Raw genomic sequence first — 23,925 nt, forward strand, 5'->3', positions numbered from 1 at the left:
ATAGTACAGATACAGTAGATATAGTAAGTCTGTTAGTTGTTATTTAATCTGCAGTGATGAGCAAATTGATAAGGCACAAACAAAACTTCGTGGAGTCCCTGCTTAAGCTCCTCCAGTGCATGTGGTGGTTTTATTTTTCCACTGGGTTCATCCACAGGGATCCAGTCAAAATCCTGACAGTCCGAATGCCGGCGCCTAGAATGGCGGCACCGGAATCCCGACACCTGTCTGCATCCCCGTAAGTACTGGTATTAGGGGGAGGGTTAGGCATTAGGCACTATCATGGGAGAAGTTGCTCTTGGCAGAAGGATGCTTTGGTACCATTCTTTATTCATGGCTGTGTTCTTAGGCAAAATTGTGAGTGAGCCCACTCCCTTGGCTGAGAAGCAACCCCACACATGAATGGTCTCAGGTTGCTTTACTGTTGGCATGACATAGGATGAAGACTTTTGGAGGATGGCCTGGTGTCAAGAAGGGCAGCAAAGAAGCCACTTCTCTCCAGGAAAAACATCAGGGACAGACTGATATTCTTCAAAAGGTACAGGGATTAGACTGCTGAGGACTGGGGTAAAATTATTTTCTCTGATGAACCTCCTTTCAGATTGTTTGGGGCGTCTGGAAAAACGCTTGTCCGGAGAAGGAAAGGTGAGCACTACCATCAGTCCTGTGTCATGCCAACAGTAAAGCATCTTGAGACCGTTCATGTGTGGGGTTGCTTCTCAGCCAAGGGAGTGGGCTCACTCACAATTTTGTCTAAGAACACAGGCATGAATAAATAATTGAACCAAAACATCCTCCAAGAGCAACTTCTCCCAACCATCCAAGAACAGTTTGGTGACGAATTATGCCTTTTCCAGCATGATGGAGCACATTGCCATAAGGTAAAAGAGACAACTAAGTGGCTCGGGGAACAAAACATCTAAATTTTTGGTCCATGGCCAGGAAACTCCCCACACCTTAATCCATTTGAATACTTGCAAATATTGAATCCTTGCATAAACTTAATGTAATTGTCCATAAAAGCCTTTGATACTTATGAAATGCTTATAATTTTACTTCAGTATACCATAGTAACATCTGACAAAAAGGTCTAAAAACAATGAAGCAGCAAACTTTGGGAAAACCAATACTTGTGTCATTCTCAAAACTTTGGCCATGGCTGTACATAGTGCCACCACATTGTACTTTCTAATTTGGTACAAACACAGTAATAAAACAAGACTAAAGTTTTAACAGTCAGACAGGGAGATAAGAGGGCACTACTCACAATCTTACAATCTATAGCTCTACTCACAAATTTACAATCTATAGCACTACTCACAATCTTATAATCTATAGCACTACTCACAATTTTATAATCTATAGCACTACTCACAATCTTATAATCTATAGCACTACTCACAATCTTACAATCTATAGGTGCCCACACACATAGCGACATTTTACACGATTTGGCCGATTTCGACGAATTGTGACGATGAATCGGGTAAAAAAAAGTACAAATCGTGAGTTTATACCCACGAGCACGATGCCAATGCGCGTTCCCGCTCGTCGTATATCGCATCTTCTGATCTGCCGTGCTGTAGGGCAGATTAGCCAACCATGAACACGATGGAAGCTGATCGTGAGGGGTTTTTTCCTCACGATGAATCGTACGATTCATCACACAATGCGGAATTTGACTGACAGAAGCCTGGACACGCCCCATCGCCATCTTGTGCAGCATCGTGTATGGAGCAAGACAGTCGCACATTGAGGAGCCTGCACACTGAAGTCTTGTTTTGTTGGATATTTGGTGAGTATTTGTACAGTTTAAATGCAACCACACCGACCACCAATATGTGCTCCCCACTGCCCACCAATGTGTGCCCCCAGGTAATAAATGCATGACTCAGCCACCGCCCGCCTTATTGAGGTGGGCGGTGGCTGGGTCATGCATTAAGCTCCCCCCACTGCCCACCAATGTGTGCCCCCAGGTAATAAATGCATGACCCAGCCACCGCCCACTGTATTGAGGTGGGCGGTGGCTGGGTCATGCATTAAGCTCCCCCACTGCCCACCAATGTGTGCCCCCAGGTAATAAATGCATGACCCAGCCACCGCCCGCCGTATTGAGGCGGGCGGTGGCTGGGTCATGCATTTGAGCTCCCACTGCCCACCAATGTGTGTAATATAACAAAACAATAAATAAACACGTATTTCACAAAAAAATCACCATACATTACATTTAAAAACACACATTATTTAAAGCTGGTGGTCTTCTACCTTTCGGTCTCCAGCTGTTGTGGAACTACAGATCCCAGGATGACCTGCCACCCATCTTTGAAACTGTTTTTAGGGCATCCTGGGATCTGTAGTTCTACCACAACGACAGGCCCAGACGTGGAAAACCCATACTGTCAAACAAAGAAAAACATTATATTACCAAGCAATAAACACATGACATTCCTGTAAAAGAAAACATGATTAGAATACCATAACAAACCTTTAAAAACCTGTAAAAAAGAAAATATTAAAACATTAAAAATGTGAACTATAACAACATTACATTTAACAAAACTATATACACAAATATTTAAATGTCCTTTTTTTCTTATTCATAGATAATGTCCATGGATTCTGAACGTGAATTCATTACAGGATTCATTGAAATCCTGCACTCGAAAGAGTGTCCGTAGAAGATCAGTTCTCGGAAGTACCACAATAAGTTGCACAAGTTGGTCGCACTAGAGGAACTTTTGGTGTATACGAAAAAATACATATCTGATGCAGACCTGAAAACTGTACGGCAAAAGATTCAAAATCTCAGGACAGTGTACATCAAAGAAAAAAAGAAGGTGGATGACTCCAAAAAATCAGGAGCGGCCACAGATGAAATATATACTCCTGCGCTGTGGTACTGCCAAATGATGTCATTCATCAGTGAACAAGAGCCTCAAAGGGAATCAATCATCTTGATGTCTGAGCGTGAGGGAGATGAGGAGGTTGCAGAAGTCTTAGTAAGTAGTGACACAGTTTAAACCAAAATCCTTAATGTTTTTGTTGTTAAATCCCAAATGTCCAATTTATTCAGTAGTTCACAGACAGTCCTCCTGCCATGGCACAGCACCTGGTCAATTAAAATAGGCCATGTACTCCTCCCTCACTTCTTTGGCACGTACGGTCGATGTTGTAATTGGTGGTGCAGACACAGATGTAAAATGTTCAATGTCCTCCAGGGGTCCTACATCTTCTGGTCTAGCTGGGACAGGTCCTCGTTGAGTAGATTTTCTTCACAGAAAGTTGTGCAGCACACAGCACGCCATCACGACCCAGTCTATCTTCTCCACATGTAGATTGATGGTGGTGTGGAAAATGCGGAAGCGGTTGCTCATTATTCCAAACGCATTTTCCACAATGCGCCGTGCCCGGGATAGACGGTAGTTGTAGATCCTTTTCTCTCTGGTCAGGCCCCTGTGTGCAAATGGCTTCATCACATGTTCATGTAATGCAAAAGCCTCGTCTGCAACGAAAACGTAATTTAGGCCGTGCTTTGTCTGGTCCAGTGAGGGCAAGTTGAGGGTTTTGTTGGCGAGTCTCTGGTAGAAAGCCGTCTTTTTGAAGGATCCACTATCCGAAGCACGGCCATTCTTGCCGACATCCACAAACAGAAATTTGTAGTTGGCATTCACCACTGCCATGAGAACGATGCTGAAGAATCCTTTGTAGTTGTAGTAGTATGTGGGTTGATGCGGATGTGTTTCCCATCGATGGCTCCTCCGCAGTTAGGGAAATTCCAATGCTGTTCAAAATCTTCTGCGATGCTGGTCCACTCCTCCATGGTGTTAGGTAACTGTAAAAATAGTAAAAAAGGGGTTAAAACATAATTTTTTTTATATCTTTTTTCCCTATATAGACTCCCACCCAAGACCCTGATTTAGCATCCACACCGGACCTCAGTCTGCTCGGTGGTGACAGTGATCCGGAGAATAGCACACAAGTGGAAACTCCACTTCCACCTGGACCCTCATCTTCTCAACAACCCCAAAAAAAGAAGAAAAAACAAGGGAGAAAGGAGAATCTTACTGAACATGAGGACCATTTTTTTTCAAAACGCAGAACGGCTGCTGCAGAAACCCCCAGATGCAATAGATGATTTCACAGCTCATGTGAACAGCACATTGAGAAATCTGGATACAGATATCCAAAGACATTTTTTAAGGTTAACCCACGACCTGTTGAATCGCTGTATGAGCAAAAATCTAACAAATTCTACATACATTGCAGATCCAATGCTATTTTCCCCTGCCCCAAATAGGTATGTCCGTCCCCCCCCTGCCCAGTTAGATATTACTCCCCCACCAAGCACCCCAAGCACCAGCACCACCTTGTATAATACTCTGCTGGATGCAGCAGATGAGTCGCCCCAATATACAGACATGTAAATTTTTTCTTGCTTTTAATATCACCAAATTTTATGATTTCTAATAGGTGCTTGCTGCATGGGACAGGGTGGTGATGACGCCATTTGGACAAGGTCACTACGCACATGGCACAAGTACACATTGCTGGAAGCCGGGGCCACAATGTATACTTGTGCCATATGTGTATTGGCCTGTTCAAACTGGCGTCTGACCCGCATACAGCCGGCTACCTATTGGGATTCATAAAATTTGGTGATAATGTTCTTTTGTAAAATTGTTATAAAAAAAGGATATTGCACACAGTTTAGTGCACACTTTCAGTTGCCTGCAGGTCAGTGCACATTGTACTAAATGAAGGCTATTTTTTGCTTTATGTTGAGTAAAAAATAAAAAAAATGTTTTTCTTTACACAAGAAAACAATGTGTGGTGTTTTTTTTTTAACTTACCTTGCAATACTGGTACTGTAGCACTTTTACGATGGCTTTGCAGGTCTCCGGAATGATGACGCCCAAGGACTGAGGTGAGATGAGTGTCCCAAACTTTAGGTCTTCCAGTGACCTTCCTGTAGCCAGGTACCTTAGGGTAGCCACCAGTCTGTCTTCAGCAGTGATTGTCCTCCGCCACCTTGTGTCCTGTCTCTGGATGTGGGGGGTCACCAGATGCAGCAATTCTTGGAAGCTGGCGTCATCCATGCACAGGTAGTTCCGATAGTCGTCCGGGTTGTTCTCCTTGATCTCCATCAGCATGGACATGTGAGAGCGGGTATCCCTTTGTAGCAGCCACTCCTTGGTCCAGCATGCTCTCGTCCTTCTTCGCTGGGCCCTCTTCCTAATCTCCCGGACCCCAGCTTCAGCGACCAACACTCTATACTGGTAGGGACGCATCAGTACAGAATTCAGGAACAGGATAGAATGCAGGTAGGTAGCACACACTTGCAGGTAGAATAAACTTTGTAAAAGGCAAGCCAAATACAAAGAGCACAGTAGCAATGTACAGAATTCAGCAGGAATACACCTAGCCTCATCTAGTAGCAGAGCAGAATGTACACAGAGTTTAAAGGGTGCCTGCTGTTTATACTCCCTAGATAGCCCCTCCCATTGTTATGGCTATTTAAATTTCCCACCAATAGTCAAGAGCCTGTTTTATTATTTTTTTAAACTCACGATTTGTTATGCCCAATCTCACGATGCGTATGATCCGATAGATCGTGAGATCGTAAGACAGATTGGGTGTCTTTTTTCCAAAATCGTGACCACGACTGCCAGGGAGCAAGTTCATGAGGAAATTGGCCCTAAAATCGTATCGTGAGGACATCGGTATGTGTGTGGGCACCTTATAGCACTACTCACAATCTTACAATCTATAGCACTACTCACAATCTTACAATCTATAGCACTACTCACAATCTTACAATCTATAGCACTACTCACAATCTTACAATCTATACGAAAATAGGAGTTCAATATACAGTATTACAACAGGTCACATGCTACACATTGCATTTTGGTCCAGCCAGATTGTAAGGGTAAAAAGTGCTTGGTGGTGTATATGAACCATTCACAGAATAATGTCAGGCTAGGATTAGAGGGTTGTTTGAGTATTAAAAGATAACACATGTATGTTTCATGTGAACTGTTTAGGGGGTGGTAAATAGGTAGAAACATTTTGAGAGTAGGTGGTTCAGGAATTTGATAATCTTTCCTGGAGAGGTAAGTTTTCTAGGAAAGCTTGAAGGTTTGGAGTTGAGAATAAAGTCTATGGGGTCTATTCATCAAAACATAATTTCTACAGAAGCAGGTGAAAATTAAAATTTTCACCTGCAATTGTAGAAATTAAGTTATTGGGCCATTCATCAAGAAGGGAAAGCAGTAGATATCACAGATGTCTCCTGCTTACCTTTCTCTCACGGAATGGCCCGCTGTCCCCATTCACTAGTATGGGGACAGAATTCATCAAGCTTCGAAAATACAATATTTTCAGAGCTTGATAGAGGGAGCATTCGCCATCTTCAGATGGTGAGTGCTCCCGCTATTGGCTCCTTCCCCGTAGGAAGGAGTCCCGGGTCGCGAAAAGGGATCCTTTAGAATCCCTCCGCCCCTGTCCGACTCCTTCCGCCGGACGTCGAGGCTCTTGTGTGCAAGCGTGATCTGTGGGTCAAGCATGCGCATTTGTCTCACTGCTCCGAAAGGAGCAGTGAAACCGCTTGCAGAGACAGTTGATTTTCAGCTGATGATTAACATAATGAATAGATCCCTAAGTGTGTGAAGGTATTCCACATATTAAACATCCTGTAACTGTGAATAAGAGATGCAGAGTTGAATGTCGAGATGGGAGATATTTTGAAATAAGTTGATCGGCCAATATATCGGGTGCACGTCTGCCAGTGTGTACCAGCGATATGTCTCTGAACGACGTCATTCACAGACATATCGCATCGACTCTACTGCACAGCCGATGGCAGATTTATCTGTCCATCTTGTTGTGTGTACACTTGCTGCAGAGGGTGTGGGGAGGGGGTCGCGACATGCCCCCCGGCCAGCAGAACCCGCGGCCACATAACAGATGATGGTTGTTCAGTGAGTATGAACAACCATCATCTGCATATATCTGTCAGGTGTGTACCTAGCTTAAGACAATCAGCCAACAATTTTTACATTACACAACAGAATAAACACTGCGCACTGGGGCTCCAACTGTGAGGATCCGAACAGCTACACATCACAGGAACGCCAACCAGGGCGTGCGGACGAGAGGACAAGTCTAGGAGGGATCCAGCCACGACAGGCGGTGTGTGGAAGGTGAGGTATCTGTAGTGGAGGGGTCAGCTAGGTTGAGATCAGCGGAGGTCGCAGACCGGCTCTCCCCTCCCCGGAGACAGTAGCGTCAGGCTGCACGCTAGGATCCCGGAGTCTCCTCTTTCACTAGAGGACACTTGCGTCCAGGCACAGCCCAGACCTATTAGTCCAGACACCGAGACCCACAGCCCCAGTGATCTCCGACCAAGACCACCCGGGCACCACTACATATAGCTATACAGTGACTCTATCAGCACAGACAACAGCGGAACGCCTCGTTGTCTACAGAGACAGATTGATTCCAACACACCCCTCACTTACCCATTGAGCAGCAAGTAACTCTACAGGCTCCACTCATCCTCCCCACCCCAGGGGGAGGAACAGCAGAGCCTTTACTCTTTTACATTTATGCATGCTTTTATATGTGTCAATATTAATAAATCATACACAATATTGATATTACACCACACCTGTCATACATTTATTTCTTCTATAGGGATTGTGCTCTGAATATATTGTTATTAACAATTTTTACATGGCTCTTTGAACCTGTAACTTCAAAAGTAATAGTTAGGTGGGCAGAAACATGTTACTTTAGGAGGAATATTGTATTTAAATATAATGAAAAAAGAACTACTGTATAACTACTGTAATAAGCATTTAAAGCAAAAGCACATCCAGAAAGGCTTCATATATTGTTTCTTTGACACACAGTTGAACAAACTGCTTTATAATGAAAGGTTATACAAATATGTTGCTGTGGAAGAATTACCTGTCCATTAAAGTCAGCCCCATCTGGAGACTTCAGAAATTCATTGTAAACTTGGTTTGCTCTGCTGATCACCATAGCAACTGCATCTTGGTACTGAGGGGAGGAGATGGCCAGCAGCGGCAAGGCGGCAAGAGGTATGTGGTCTTCACTAATGCTCAGGCAATTCTCATCATAGCTGTATGGGTTAAGGCTGGAGAAATACAAGATAAAAACAATTGTTCATTTTTAATTGAAAGCACCAGTAAGAAATGATGTCACACACATTGCTGTAAGCAGATCCTGAGCATGTTTTAGCATAATGAATGAGAGGTTCTGTGATGCTGGTCAATGTTAAGTCAGTGACAACTCTGAGACCCTGGAAACTGACAGCCATATAACTAAGCAACAATTGCTTACAGTGTCCTTTAGATACTCCAATAAACTGGTTTTTTTTTTCACTGCAGAGAGAGGACAGGAATAGCAGTAATGTATATTCTTCCAGACTGCTGACTATACTGGTAGCCTGTACTCTAGATAAATTAATAAGAACATAAGAGCAGTGGTAATAAGTGAGTTTTGTGGCATAAACAAGATAACCCAAAGGAATAGAGGATTATGTAAGCAACATATGTTCTTTATTAACCATAATTCTGTCATTTGTTCTTTCTTTGGATGTAAGAAGCTTGAACCTAAAAAATGTCTGTCCTGACAGTAGAGAGCAATCTAAGAAAAATATGTTGATTTCTGCCCCTTATCATTATTTATATACTGTATTTTACTAACTCTCAAGACATGTGTGAAAAATTAAATTATGTAAATGATAAATCCATGTTTAATATCATCTGTAAAGAAATCATATTTGACCAAGATCAATGTGTCTGAATTTTTGTATTATTTCTGCCTTAAAGATGTGTTTGTGTATCCAAAGAGGAAATTTATTCTTGCGTATCTTGCAGTACTAGTGGGGGAATGGCAGCTTGTGTGTGATAAACAGGGTGCACTATCAGTGCGTGGAAGCTGAAGTATCATGTTATCAGATTCCAGCCCCTTTACCAGGGGCGGATTAAGAGAGGAGGGGGCATGTGTGTGGGCCCCGCCTGGTCCCCCTTCTCTCTCCATGATGATGTTGTGAGTAGTCTCTGGCACTGTGCCACAGTCTACTGTGCACGTGACGGTCTCTTGGAACATGGCACGTGCTGGATATGTTGCTCAGGAGAGTGGTCAGTGGTATTTGGGTGCTCAAGTAAGAATCACCGTACAGTTTGTCCAGGTTTGTCAGCATAAAGAAAACAGAAAGTAACAGATAACCTAGCCGCCATTCAGGGCCCTACCTCACTTCTTCAGCCCTAACTAACAAGAGCAGCTAGTCTGCATACAACACAAAGTGCTCTATTTACTAAGCAGTGTTAGGAGACAGAGTGAAAAGTCATAAGGTGCCAGCCAATCAGCTCCCAACTGTCATTTTTCAAACACAGCCAGTGAGATGACAGTTGGGAGCTGATTGGTTGGCACCTTATCACTTTCTTATCACTTTTCACTCTGTCTCCTAACACTGCTTAGTAAATATACCTAAAAGTGAACGGTGATAAGGTACCAGCCAATCAGCTCCTAACTACATGATTCAGACCAGCTCGCGAGCGCTATGCGCTCGCAAGCGGGTCGATAGTGGCCCAGTGCGCATTTGCACGACGGAGCTGGCTCCGTCGTGTGCATGCTCGAGACCCGGATAGCGATGGGCAATCCGTCGCTCCGGGTCTCGTACCAAAGGGGGCGTGCTGTCGATGTTGAGTGATAGCACGCCCCCTTTGGTGGGCGGGCTGGGGGCGTGGCTGCCCAGAATGAGGCGGGCATGGGAACGCCTACCGTCTGGGGCCGGCCCCACTGACATTACAAGTGATGTCAGTGGGAGTGCTTTCGGCTCTGTTAGAGCCGAAAGCACTCTGGGGCTTGCGGCAACGAGACCCTACCACAAGGGTCTCGTCGCAAGCTCGATGGTCACGGTGGTCTTGATCATCACGACCATCTTCCTGGCTGCACGCTATAGCTGTGGGTGGTCACCCACAGCTATGCGAGCGGCAAGGAGGCCGCTCTGAAAAACAAGAAGGACAGCCCTGATTCAGAGCGAGTGCTCTGTTAGAGCGCTCGCTCTGAATCAGGGCCATCCCTGCTCCTTTTTGGAGCGGCCTCCTGGCCGCTCGCATAGCTGTGGCTGATCACCCACAGCTATAGCGAGCGGCCAAAATGATGGTCGCGATGGTCAAAACCATTGCGACCATCGGGCTTGCGACGAGACCTTTGCGGTTGGGTCTTGCTGCCGCAAGCCCAGGAGTGCTTTTGGCTCTATCACTAGTGATGTCAGTGGGGCCGGACCCAGATGGTAGATGTTCCCATGGCAGCAGATAGATGTGGGCTCACTCCTATCCAAACTTGTGTGGGAGGATTCCACCTACACAGCAAAGAATCAGTGGCTCACCAACGCCACCAAGCTTCATTCCTACAGCATCTTCTAAACCTCTGGGGACTATGTGCCATTGTGTGTTGCCATATTGTTTGTACAAATGATGTAACTGGAATGTGTGCAGTTGTCTCACCATCAATGCCTCTTGCAATCTGCTTATTTTATTATATTAAATATACAGAAGAGATGGTGGCATCTGACTGAGCTGACTGACGGCAAGGGTAGCAGGTTTGATAGCACCAGTGGTAAGTATAATTGCACGTGAGTGTTTATACTGTATTTCAATTAAAATTTGTTGGCAGAATTTTTTGCTTGGTGTTTGGGCACAGGAGGATTTTAAGAAAAACTGAGCCTTTGCCACTCTGGCCCTGATTCAGAGCCGGATGCTCTGACAGAGCGCTCGCTCTGAATCAGGGCGTCTTTTTTTTTTTATGGAGCGGCATCCTGGCCGCTCGCATTGCTGTGGGTTGCCACCCACAGCTAATGCGAGCGGCCATGATGATGGTCGCGATGGTCAGGACCATCGCAACCATCGGGCTTGTGATGAGACCCTTGTGGTAGGGTCTCATGGCCGCAAGACCCATAGAGCTTTCGGCTCAAACAGAGCCAGAAGCTCTCCCACTGACATCACTTGTGATGTCAGTGGGGCCGCCCCCAAACAGTAGGCGTTCTCATGGGAATGCCTCCGTCTGGGCAGCCACCCCCCCGGCCCGCCCACCAAAGGGGGCATGCTGTCACTCAACATCGACAGCACGCCCCCTTTGGTGTGAGACCGGAAGCGACGGATTGCCCGTCGCTATCCGGGGCTCACGCATGCGTACGACGGAGCCGTCTCCGTCGTGCGCATGCGCTCTGGGCCACCATCGACCCGGTTGCGAGTGCTCAGCGCTTGCAACCGGGTCTGAATCGGCCCTCTGTCTCCGGCCAGCCCTCTGCTGTACATCCCACATAATCATCTACCTATAACTATAAAACTCACCCCTGCATTAATACATCCCCTCCCTTGCCCATGATGTAAGACATTCACTTCCCTCATCCTGTAGTAACACATTTGACATTCCCTACCCTCACCTGTGTAGTAACACATTCCCCTCTCTTGCCTGTGTAGTAACACATTCCCCTTCCTCACCTCTGTAGTAATACATTCCCCTCACTGCTGTTGTAACACATTTCCTCTCACACCTCTGTAGTAACATATTCCTTTCCTCACACCTGTACTAACACATTCCCCTTCCATACCTGTGCTGTAACAGATTCCCTTTCTTCACTAGTCAAATAGGGGAGCCACACCAACTGCCAGTGATTTTTGGCAGCACTTGGGATGGCAGTTGGTGTTTGAATATTGAACTGTGCTGCAGCCACAATGAGCCAGTCAGTCAAGACAATAACGGGAGGAAACATTTTAGCCTGGTTCCCCTTTTCACCCCCTTAGGAGTCAAGTTTAAAAAAATACCTGCTTAGTACGTACCTACGTCATGGAAGACATATTCTCCCTGATTTTCATGTTTCTAGGTCCAGGGGTTTGGGCAGGGCGTGATGAGTCAGTAACACATTTGTCGATATATCATTTGTTCAATCGAAGAATGATATATCACAAGTGCATCAGTGGGTGTGTACATCTGATATGTCTGTGAATGATGTCGATGCCTGTGTGTACGGGTGACCCACCGACCACCTGTACTTTGGCGATAGGGACTGTTGACACTGATATCTCAACTGGGTGGGCAAATTTAAATGCCCGCCCAGTGGTGAAGTCAGGCCAGACATATCGAGCGGCTGATTAGTAAGTTTGTATAGCTGCTGACCTATCCGTCATTTGAGTGTGTACCCAGTTTTTAATTGCCTCAGGAATGGTACAAGACAGGGGTATGCCCTCTCACCATGGCTGTGCAGAATTGTAGTAAAAACCAGGTTAAAATAAATAAGCAAAACTGAAGCATCTACTCATGATCTTGAAGTTTACAAGTTTTATTTATCTCTAGCTGTTGTTCCAGATACTTTTGTTCTCTGTCTTTGTAACATCCCCCCCACTCCTCCACTTTATCTCCACTTCTAGCTCCCTCTTACTCCATCTCTCTTTTTTAGTTCTGACTTTTCCCCATGTCTCTCTCTGTACATGATCTGTCTGTTTCACTTTCTCCCTCTGACACTCTTCCAATTCTTTCTCTTGTTTTTATTCCCCTCTTATCCCTCTCTCTGTTCACCCTTCTGTTTTGTTGTTTTCCCCCTCTCGCTCTCCTGCCCATTGGTGTCTGCATCTCTGTTTACTCTGTTTACAGTTTCTCTTCTCCCCTCCATTCTCTATTACAGTGCTTCCTCCTCCACAGGCACTTAGTGGTCACTCCAACCAAATAGGTAGACACTGGCTGAGGTGCATGAGAATGTGAAGATTTATTTATGTTTTGCTAAATGAAAGCTTGGCAGCAGGATCCGTCATGTATGTTAGGTTCGATGAGCATGTGCCTGTGTTATGACCTAATTTTTATCAGCAGTTGATTTTATTATGTATATTCTAACAATGAATCTGTTACATCTCAAATTGAGGGGTCTATGTGCTAAGCCTTGGAGAGAGATGAAGTGTACGGAGATAAAGTTCCAACCAATCAGCTCCTGTCATGTTATGTACTGTGGTACTTTATCTCTGTCCACTTTATCTCTTTCCAAGGCTAAGCAGGGCCAGATTAAAGGGGGGCGATCGTCCCTGGGCCCCCACACCTGAAGGGCCCCCACACCCAGCCATCGGGGTTAAAGTGAACCGGAGGAGACTGAACCAGTTCCGCCTCCTCCGGACACCTAACCCCAGTGCTGCACGGAGTCACCAGGCGCCCACTGAGATTGTAACCAGTGGGCGCCAGGCTCCCTCCTCGCAGCGGCAGCCACTTCCGGCTCAGGCAGTGAACTATGGGAGAGACGTCATGCGTCTCTCCCATAGTGCAGACGGAGCAGCCCCAGCCAAGCATATCAGAAGGCTGCGGGAGCGGGGCTTAAGGTAAGTATGATTTATTTTTTTCTCTTTTGCACAAGTGGCTTTTCCACTGCTGGGGGGGACATTACTCGGGGGGGACATTACTACTGGGGGCATTACTCGGGGGACATTACTACTGGGGGCATTACTCGGGGGGGGCATTACTTGAGGGGGACATTACTACAGGGGACATTACTCGGGGGGGCACATTACTACAGGGGACATTACTCGGGGGGGCACTACCACAGGGGGCATTACTACTGGTGCCACTACCACAGGGGGCACAACTACAGGGGTATTACTACTGAGGGCATTACTACTGGGCACACACAGGGGGCATGACTACTGGGGGCACAACTACAGGGGTAATACTACTGGGGGTATTTATACAGGGGACATTACTATTGGGAACACTACTACTGGGGGTATAACTACAGGGGGCATTGCATAGAGGACACTGCATAAGGGACACAAGTAACACTGAAGTCACTGCTCAGTTACTTTGCATGTGTCAACAAGTAGTTAAATTAACTATTTAATTGACAAAAATAAAAATAGAAAACAATTAAATGAAAACCTATGTTTACTCTTAACAAATTATGTAAACTATTAATTGACCTTAGTAACCAAATGTGTTTTATGTCTCAGTGACCAAACCAGATATTAGAATTTTACAATACAGCCATGGCCAAAAGTTTTGAGAATGACACAAGTATTGGTTTTCACAAAGTTTGCTGCTTCAGTGTTTTTAGACCTTTTTGTCAGATGTTACTATGGTATACTGAAGTAAAATTACAAGCATTTCATAAGTGGCAAAGGCTTTTATTGACAATTACATTAAGTTTATGCAAAGAGTCAATATTTGCAGTGCTGACCCTTCTTTATCAAGACTTCTGCAATTCGCCCTGGCATGCTGTCAATCAACTTCTGGGCCACATACTGACTAATGGCCGCCCATTCCTGCCTAATCAATGCTTGGAGTTTGTCAGAATTTGTGGGTTTTTGTTTGTCCACCTGCCTCTTGAGGATTGACCACAAGTTCTCAATGGGATTAAGGTCTGGGAAGTTTCCTAGCCATGGACCCAAAATTTCGATGTTCTGTTCCCCGAGCCACTTAGATATCACTTTTGCCTTATGGCAAGGTGCTCCATCATGCTGGAAAAGGCATTGTTCGTCACCAAACTGTTCTTGGATGATTGGGAGAAGTTGCTCTTGGAGGATGTTTTGGTACCATTCTTTATTCATGCCTGTGTTCTTAGGCAAAATTGTGAGTGAGCTCACTCCCTTTGCCGAGAAGCAACCCCACACATGAATGGTCTCAGGATGCTTTACTGTTGGCATGACATAGGACTGATGGTTTCGCACACCTTTCCTTCTCTGGACAAGCATTTTTCCAGATGCCCCAAACAATCTGAAAGGGGATTCATCAGAGAAAATAACTTTACCCCAGTCCTCAGCAGTCCAATCCCTGTACCTTTTGCAGAATATCAGTCTGTCCCTGATGTTTTTCCTGGAGAGAAGTGGCTTCTTTGCTGCCCTTCTTGACACCAGGCCATCCTCCAAAAGTCTTTGCCTCACTGTGCGTGAAGATGCACTCACATCTGCCTGCTGCCATTCCTGAGCAAGCTCTACACTGGTGGTGCCCCGATCCCGCAGCTGAATCAACTTTAGGAGACAGTCCTGGCACTTGCTAGATGTTCTTGGGCGCCCTGAAGCCTTCTTCACAACTATTGAACCTCTCTCCTTGAAGCTTTTGATGATTTGATAAATGGTTGATTTAGGTGCAATCTTACTAGCAGCAATATCCTTGCCTGTGAAGCACTTTTTGTGCAAAGCAATGATGACTGCACATGTTTCCTTGCAAGTAACCATGATTAACAGAGGAAGAACATTGATTTCAAGCTCCACATCTTCTTTTAAAGTTTCTAGTCTATTATTCTAACTCAATCAGCATGACAGAGTGATCTTCAGCCTTGTGCTCGTCAACACTCTCACCTGTATTAACGAGAGAATCACTGACATGATTTCAGCTGGTCCTTTTGTGGCAGGGCTGAAATGCAGTCAAAATGTTGTTTTTGGGATCAAGGGCCTGATTCAGAGCCGCTCGTAAGCGGCCGCTCGTTCGCTCCGAGCGATGTTCGCACATCTGCGCATGCGTATGGGTCGTAATGCGCATGCACCAACCAGTCAGTGCGGTCGGAAATCGTGTGTTCGCAAAATATCGAGTGCCTGCTAATTTGAGTGACAGGATGAGGCGTTTGTGGGTGGTAACAGGGGAAGGTGCTTGAAAACAGGGAGTGGAGATCCGAACGCAGGCGTGCCAAACGGTCAAAACGGGCATTTTAAGGGTGTGCATAATTAACAAAGCAGCGTCATCGGCCACATCACTTGGTTGTCTCTTAGCCTGAACTGTTCGCATGATTGCGGTAGGAAAATCCAACCACAAGCACTGCGAGCAGTTCAGACGCATTTAGATGTACTTGATTAATCTAATAAATAGCGGAGATGACGTATGATGCGAGCGGCCAGGGGGCGTCTTTACAAAAGAGCAAGCGCATGTTTCGTTCGCTCGCTCAGACATAGAGGCATCAACAGACCGCAAAGAGCGAGCGCTCAATTTAAATAGCCGTCCCCTTTTTCTGAACGAGCGAGCGCAAATAGCGTCCGGCTCTGAATCAGGTCCTAAGTTCATGGTCATGGCAAAGAGGGACTTTGCAATTAATTGCAATTCATCTGATCACTCTTCATGACATTCTGGGGTATATGCAAATTGCCATCATAAAAACTGAAGCAGCAGACTTTTTGAAAACCAATACTTGTGTCATTCTCAAAACTTTTGGCCATGGCTGTACACTGGATATACTTAGAATCACAGACGGATGTGGCTTTCCTACAGCATTGCAGGAAAACGCATGTATACTATGCAGCACCAATTGTGAAAAACCTTCACTTTTCTGTGCAAAATTAGGTAACCTAAAAATGTAATTAGTTCCACGTGGCTGCATACCCACTAGCATTTGATATATACTGTATGTGTTTGTATATATATATATATATATATATATATCAGAAATGTGTAGTCAGGTGAGGCACTGCCTCCCCTGTCTACCTTTTCCGCACATCCCTGATCAAAACACACCAAACTTCCAGCACTATATATTGCGGCACCTTTGTATAATGCCCACATGAATCCTCGGGTTCATATATGTATCTGTAAATCTGGCCCTGTGCTTCAGCAACCATTTATCCCACTGCACGTCACATATATATATATATATATATATATACACATACACAGTATATGCGTGATACTTAAAAGCCCTTTTTAATTTCATATTCCTTTCTGTTAATATTTTTTTATTTGCTTATACAATTAATTGTTTGTTTCTCTGTTCTTTCTTTCCATCACACCATATAGAAATGGTGTTATCTTTTGAAGAAAAGGTAAGAAAATTCAATTTCACTGCAGTTTTCTTTTCTATAAATAGGCAGGAGAAAAAACGTCTTTTCTACAGATGAAATGCTGGAAAAAAAAATGTTTTGTGTTATTTGAATAGAGCCCAGAGAGAATAGGAAGTAACGGATTTGTTTTATCATGGAAAAGGAGTGCTACCTGTGCACAATTTAATATTGTACAGCTGTTAAGAAACTGACTTATCGTACCCAACATGGCAACTTTTCCTTCTTGAATCTTGACATATTCCTCTTGCTCAGCTCCACATGTCATTTCCAATATGGATTCTGAAAACAGTGTTCCCTGATTCCAGTGTGCAGGCCCGGCGACAGGGGGGACAAAGGGGACAACCATACCTTGTCCCGAGGATCAGAAGGGCCCCAAATATCAGGGACAAAAAAAATGGGGTAGCAGCACCTAGTAAAACTTTTTAAACAGCTGCTGTGCTGTGACAGCAGCCGTCCAGCCGAAGCCCCGCCCACTGACATCCTTCCTCAGTCAAACACCGGGTCACGTAGGGACTGGTGCTCCTCCTCCTTGGCCGCATCCTCCTGCACCCTGCTCCAACACCTCACCCCTACTGCTTCCTTCCTGTTTCTCTCCTCTCCCATCGGCTTCCTTCAACTTCCCCCTCGCGGCTCCCCTGAGCCCCCCCTTCCCTCGTGAGCCCCCCAACCTTCCCCTCATCCGGCACCCCTGACCATCCCTAGTGGGACCCCATGACTCCAACACACACACACACACTATGGGTCCGACTAGTCCAGTTGAAGAGTGCAGGGACAAAGCCAAGTGTCATGACTGTCCTCTGTCTCCGCATTAAGGTAAGGGACTATGTTATTGTCATTTTTAACGTTGGTATCATACTCACCGACTTGTAGTTATCCTTTTCCGGGAGCAGCCTGGACAGCTGCTGCTGTAGGCTAGTTCGGGGGCAGGGCCAGACTGGTGACTTAATTAGGCCCCACCTCTTTCCCCGAAATGGTCTGCAATTTGCGGGTCGACGGGGAGGAGACAGTTTAGCCCCACCTCCTCCTTGCGTTCCCTCGAATTTCCCCATTAAATCTCCCCATCCTGCCCGCTTCACTAGGAATGGTCACATGACCATTCTGCTCCTATCCATCCAATACTACCATTCATTCCATGTGACCAAAGCAGACTATTTGCTCCCAGGACAGCCTATTTAAACCATTTCTTCCCATCAGCACATTGCCAGATCAAGTTCCTGGCCCCAGTTTACAGTTGTCTGCAAACTTTTTCAGAGCACCTGTAGCTCAGCACTGCTGTGACGTTTCCTTGTTACAGTACCTGCTAATGTTCCAGAGCACCTGTAGCTCAGCACTTCTGTGAGCTCACCATGATATCTGCTACTGTTCCAGTGCACCTGTAGCTCAGCACTGCTGTGAGCTCACCATGATATCTGCTACTGTTCCAGAGCACCTGTAGCTCAGCACTGCTGTGACCTTTCCTTGTTATCTGCTACTGTTCCAGAGCACCTGTAGCTCAACACTGCTGTGAGCTCACCATGATATCTGCTAAATGTTCCAGTGCCCCTGTAGCTCAGCACTGCTGTGAGCTCTCCATGATACCTGCTATGGTTCAAGTGTACCTGTGTTTTTCACTACTGAGATTCAAACTTCTATCTGCAGCTTTACCTGTATCTCTAAACCTGTGTTCCTGTCTTCTCAAGCAGGGGTGTATCTAGGGATCCAAGCACCCCTGGCAATGTAATGGACTGGCACCCCCTCCCATGCAGTGCCCCCAGTAGTAATCCCCCCATTACAGTGCTCCCAGTAGTAGTCCCCCCTATGCTGCATTGTCCCCAGTAGTAGTCCCCCCTATGTTGCATTGCTCCCAGTAGTAGTCCCCCCCCACCCCCCAGGGTCGTCAAGAGCCGTGCCGAACCCGGGTGACTGGGGGTGTGGCCTAATCATGGGAGGCGTGGCCACGCCCCTTTAGGGAAAGAAGACTAGAAAACAAAATCATTTTAGCAGTGCCGCAAAGTGGCACTGAGCACTAGGAGGGGGGAGCTGTGAGCTCCTCAGCCCGGTGCACAGCCAATGGGGGGCGCGATCAGCGTGATTGCTCCCCCCATAGGCATAGGAGACTGCTCCAACTGCTGCTTAGCAGCTGCGAGCAGTCTCCCACTGCAGCCCAGCACACAGCAGCGTGTGCTGGGCTGCTGTGATGTAAAAGGAAAGGGGAGCGGTGCCGGACCTGGGCCCCCGCAGGGCCCCTCCAGCAAACCCGGGCCCGGATAATTTGTACCCACCCCCCCAGTGCTCCTGGGCCCCCCTATGCAGTAGTCCCAGTAATAGCCCCTGTACAGTGCCCCCAGTAGTAGTCCCCACTATGCTGCATTGCCCCCAGTAGTAGTCCCCCCCTATGCTGCATTGCCCCCAGTAGTAGTCCCCCCTATACAGTGCCCCCAGTAGTAGTCCGCCTATACAGTGCACTCAGTAGTAGTCCCCCTATACAGTGCCCTCAGTAGCAGTTCCCCCTATACAGTGCCCTCAGTAGTAGTTCCCCCTATACAGTGCCCCCAATAGCAGCCAGCCCCCCTAAAGTGCCCACAATAGCGGCCGACCGATATAGTGGCACCAGTAGCGGACACCCCCCCATAAAGTGCCCCCAGTAGCGGACACCTCCTATACAGTGCCTGATCCCCGCTCCTGACACGACCGCCGCTGTCCGCTCCGAGTCCCGGCTCTTCTCTTGCACTATGGGAGAGACGTCATGACATATATCCCATCACCCGCTGCGGGAGGAGTCGGAAGACGGAGCTCATGAGTGAGCTCCAGCTGGCTCCCTCTGTGGACGACGCAGCAACAAATGAGAGTCTGTGACTCTCATTGGCTGGTTGCTATAACAAACACAGAGCCGCTGGCGGCTTTTTGTTTTTAAACTTTGTAGGGCAGATCGCTCTCACTGCGGTCTGCCCTACACTTGTGGGGCCGGGGAACTAGTGGGGGTAGTCCACCCCTTGGCAGCTGGTGGCGCTGCCGGACGGCTTCCCTCCCCTTTGGTCGGCGCCCCTGGAGAGTGCCATCCTGGCCAATGGGTAGATACGCCACTGTTCTCAAGTGCTGCAGAGAAATTCTCCTCTCATTGTACTATTCACCTGTGGTGCCTCAGCAATTCCAAAAAACACCAGTGCTGTCTGCCTCTCTCATGTTCTACTGGAAGCTTTTGTTTCACTACTAATCAGCCAGCTGCATTCCTTAATTACAGTTATTTTAGTATTCATTAACACACTTAACACAGGAGATATCACTGATATCTCCTGGTTAAGTCCATCTGCGATTATTTCCACACTCCCCATACATTAGAATGAGGATGTAGAAATTAGATTATTCATCAAATTATGAAAATTATGTATGTTTGGAATTTGATTCAGGTGGAACTAATCATTTCACTTGTAATTCTGTGAGGAGACCTGGAAAACATGCACTGTTTAGGGTCCTGAGGACCAAACTTGGGAACCAGTGGACTAGAGTATAGAGGGGTCAGTAATGTAGTGGCGGGTATAGGGCGTGAGTCAGCTTGGAATCGCAGTTGCTTATATGCACGCAATTGTCCGATTGTTGTGTACTGCACATGCGTATGCATCACAGTGTGTGAACTAGCTATTGCCGTCGAGACTTAGATTGCAGAAGATACGCAGATCCATTGTAGAGTGACTGACAGGAACTGACGTTTGTTTGGTGGTGACGGGTGGGTGGTCGGGTGGATGCAGGCATGCCAATGCATTGGGACGGTGTTGCAGGAGCGTACCATATGCAGCCTGAGGCCTAATAGTGTGTGCTGAAGTAAGCAATTCCTGAGTGAGGTCAGTAATGTAGTGTACGGTATAGAGGGGTCAGTGGTGTAGTGTAGTGTATAGAGGGTCAGTAATGTACAGTAGTGAAGATTATAGAGGGGTCAGTGATGTAGTGTATAGAGGGGTCAGTAATGTAGTGTAGGGTATAGAGGGGTCAGTGGTGTAGTGTAGAGTATAGAGGGGCCAGTAATGTAGTGTAGGGTATAGAGGGGTCAGTAATGTACAGTAGTGTAGATTATAGAGGAGTCAGTAATGTAGTGTAGGGTATAGAGGGGTCAGTAATTTGGTGTAGGGTATAGAGGAGTCAGTAGTGTAGAGTATAGAGGGGCCAGTAATGTAGTGTAGAGTATAGAGGGGTCAGTGATGTAGTGTAGGGTATAGAGGGCTCATTAATATAGTTTAGGGTATAGAGGAGTCAGTGATGTAGTGTAGGGTATAGAGGGGTCAGTGGTGTAGTGTAGAGTATAGAGGGGTCAGTAATGTAGTGTAGAGTATAGAGGGGTCAGTAATGTAGTGTAGGATATAGAGGGACCAGTAATGTAGTGTAGGGTATAGAGGGGTCAGTAGTGTAGAGTATAGAGGGGTCAGTAATGTAGTGTAGAGTATAGAGGGGCCAGTGATGTAGTGTAGGATATAGAGGGGCCAGTAATGTAGTGTAGGGTAGGGTATAGAGGGGTCAGTAATGTAGTGTAGAGTATAGAGGGGCCAGTGATGTAGTGTAGGATATAGAGGGGCCAGTAATGTAGTGTAGGGTATAGAGGGGTCAGTAGTGTAGAGTATAGAGGGGCCAGTGATGTAGTGTAGGATATAGAGGGGCCAGTAATGTAGTGTAGGGTATAGAGGGGTCAGTAGTGTAGAGTATAGAGGGGCCAGTGATGTAGTGTAGGATATAGAGGGGCCAGTAATGTAGTATAGGGTATAGAGGGGTCAGTAGTGTAGAGTATAGAGGGGCCAGTAATGTAGTGTAGGGTATAGAGGGGTCAGTAATGTAGTGTAGGGTATAGAGGGGCCAGTAATGTAGTGTAGAGTCAGTGGGGGTAGTGTAGGGTATAGAGGGGGTCAGTGGGGGTAGTGTAGGGTATAGAGGGATCAGTAGTGTAGAGTATAGAGGGGTCAGTAGTGTAGAGTATAGAGGGGCCAGTGATGTAGTGTAGGATATAGAGGGGCCAGTGATGTAGTGTAGGATATAGAGGGGCCAGTAATGTAGTGTAGGGTATAGAGGGGTCTGTAGTGTAGAGTATAGAGGGGCCAGTAATGTAGTGTAGGGTATAGAGGGGCCAGTAATGTAGTGTAGGGTATAGAGGGGTCAGTAATGTAGTGTAGTGTATAGAGGGGTCAGTGATGTAATGTAGAGTATAGAGGGATCAGTGGTGTAGTGTAGGGTATAGAGGGATCAGTAATGTAGTTTAGGGTATAGAAGGGTCAGTGATGTAATGTAGAGTATAGAGGGGTCAGTGGTGTAGTGTAGGGTATAGAGGAGTCAGTGATGTAGTGTGGAGTATAGAGGGGTCAGTAGTGTAGGGTATAGAGGAGTCAGTGGTGTACGGTATAGAGGGGTCAGTGATATAGTGTAGGGTATAGAGGGGTCAGTAGTGTAGGGTATAGAGGGGTCAGTAATGTGGTGTAGGATATAGAGTTGTCAGTGGTGTAGGGTATAGAGGGGTCAGTGGTGTAGGGTATAGATGGGTCAGTGGTGTAGGGTATAGATGGGTTCAGTGGTGTAGGGTATAGAGGGGTCAGTAATGTAGTGTAGGGTATAGAGGGGTCAGTAATGTAGTGTAGAGTATAGAGGGGTCAGTGGGGGTAGTGTAGGGTATAGAGGGATCAGTAGTGTAGAGTATAGAGGGGTCAGTAGTGTAGGGTATAGGGGGGTCAGTGATGTAGTGTAGGATATAGAGGGGCCAGTGATGTAGTGTAGGATATAGAGGGGCCAGTAATGTAGTGTAGGGTATAGAGGGGTCAGTAGTGTAGAGTATAGAGGGGCCAGTAATGTAGTGTAGGGTATAGAGGGGTCAGTAGTGTAGAGTATAGAGGGGCCAGTAATGTAGTGTAGGGTATAGAGGGGCCAGTAATGTAGTTTAGGGTATAGAGGGGTCAGTAATGTAGTGTAGAGTATAGAGGGGCCAGTGATGTAGTGTAGGATATAGAGGGGCCAGTAATGTAGTGTAGGGTATAGAGGGGTCAGTAGTGTAGAGTATAGAGGGGTCAGTAATGTAGTGTAGGGTATAGAGGGGTCAGTGATGTAATGTAGAGTATAGAGGGGTCAGTGGTGTAGTGTAGGGTATAGAGGGATCAGTAATGTAGTGTAGGGTATAGAGGGGTCAGTGATGTAGTGTAGAGTATAGAGGTGTCAGTAGTGTAGGATATAGAGGAGTCAGTGGTGTAGGGTATAGAGGGGTCAGTGATATAGTGTAGGGTATAGAGGGGTCAGTAGTGTAGGGTGTAGAGGGGTCAGTAATGTGGTGTAGGATATAGAGGAGTCAGTGGTGTAGGGTATAGAGGGGTCAGTGGTGTAGGGTATAGATGGGTCATGTCAGGGCTCTGCCGGGGATCAGCGCAGCCTTACCTCCTCGCCGGTTTCCTTTGATCTCCCGGGTGGTCGAGCAGCTGGCGCGGCGGCTGAGAGGACGCTGAGCATTCTCCCCGTGCGTAGGGGACTGCGGGCGGTCCGGTGTCTGGACTCGGGGTTCCCGGCATGGGCGCCGCCATGTCAGTCGGCCCATGTGACTGTACTTCTGGCCTGGGATAGGTGAGCGTCAGCTGATCGCTGTGCACCTATCAAAGGGTTCTGTGGGGTATATAGCCTGCTTCCACCTTTCTGCAAACTGCCTGAACAACGGTTGTCTCCTAGTCCCTAGTTGAGTTCCGGTCCAGGTTCCTGGCGTTCTATTTCCTCTACAGTGTGTTCCATCTCTGCCTGTGTGCCAAGATGTTACTGTGATCCCTGTGCAACAGTGAGTTACCATCTGCCTGTGTGCTAAACGTGTCTCTAGTGAACTTCTTGCAACAGTGTATTATCATCTGCCTGTGTGCTAAACGTGTCTCTAGTGAACCTTGTGCAACAGTGAATTACCATCTGCCTGTGTGCTAAAACGTGTCTCTAGTGAACCTTGTGCAACAGTGAATTACCATCTGCCTGTGTGCTAAACGTGTCTCTAGTGAACTTCATGCAACAGTGTATTACCATCTGCCTGTGTGCTAAACAAGTCTCTAGTGAACCAGGTGCAACAGTTAATTACCAGCTGCCTGTGTGCTAAACGAGCCTCTAGTGAACTTCATAC

General features: G+C 46.6%; 1 protein-coding gene across 1 annotated transcript in view; it reads right to left on the reverse strand.

The window, feature by feature from the left end:
• PITPNM3 (PITPNM family member 3) overlaps positions 1-23,925 on the reverse strand; it is a 767,267-nt gene that overhangs the window by 190,574 nt on the left and 552,768 nt on the right. The window contains exon 6 of the mRNA XM_088449478.1: positions 7,972-8,161. Within this exon, the coding sequence (XP_088305604.1) occupies positions 7,972-8,161 (190 nt within the window). The remainder of the gene's footprint in view (positions 1-7,971; positions 8,162-23,925) is intronic.

The sequence above is a fragment of the Taudactylus pleione genome, unplaced genomic scaffold (genome assembly GCF_031769625.1).
Source record: "Taudactylus pleione unplaced genomic scaffold, aTauple2 ptg000485l, whole genome shotgun sequence".
Taxonomy (NCBI): domain Eukaryota; kingdom Metazoa; phylum Chordata; class Amphibia; order Anura; family Myobatrachidae; genus Taudactylus; species Taudactylus pleione.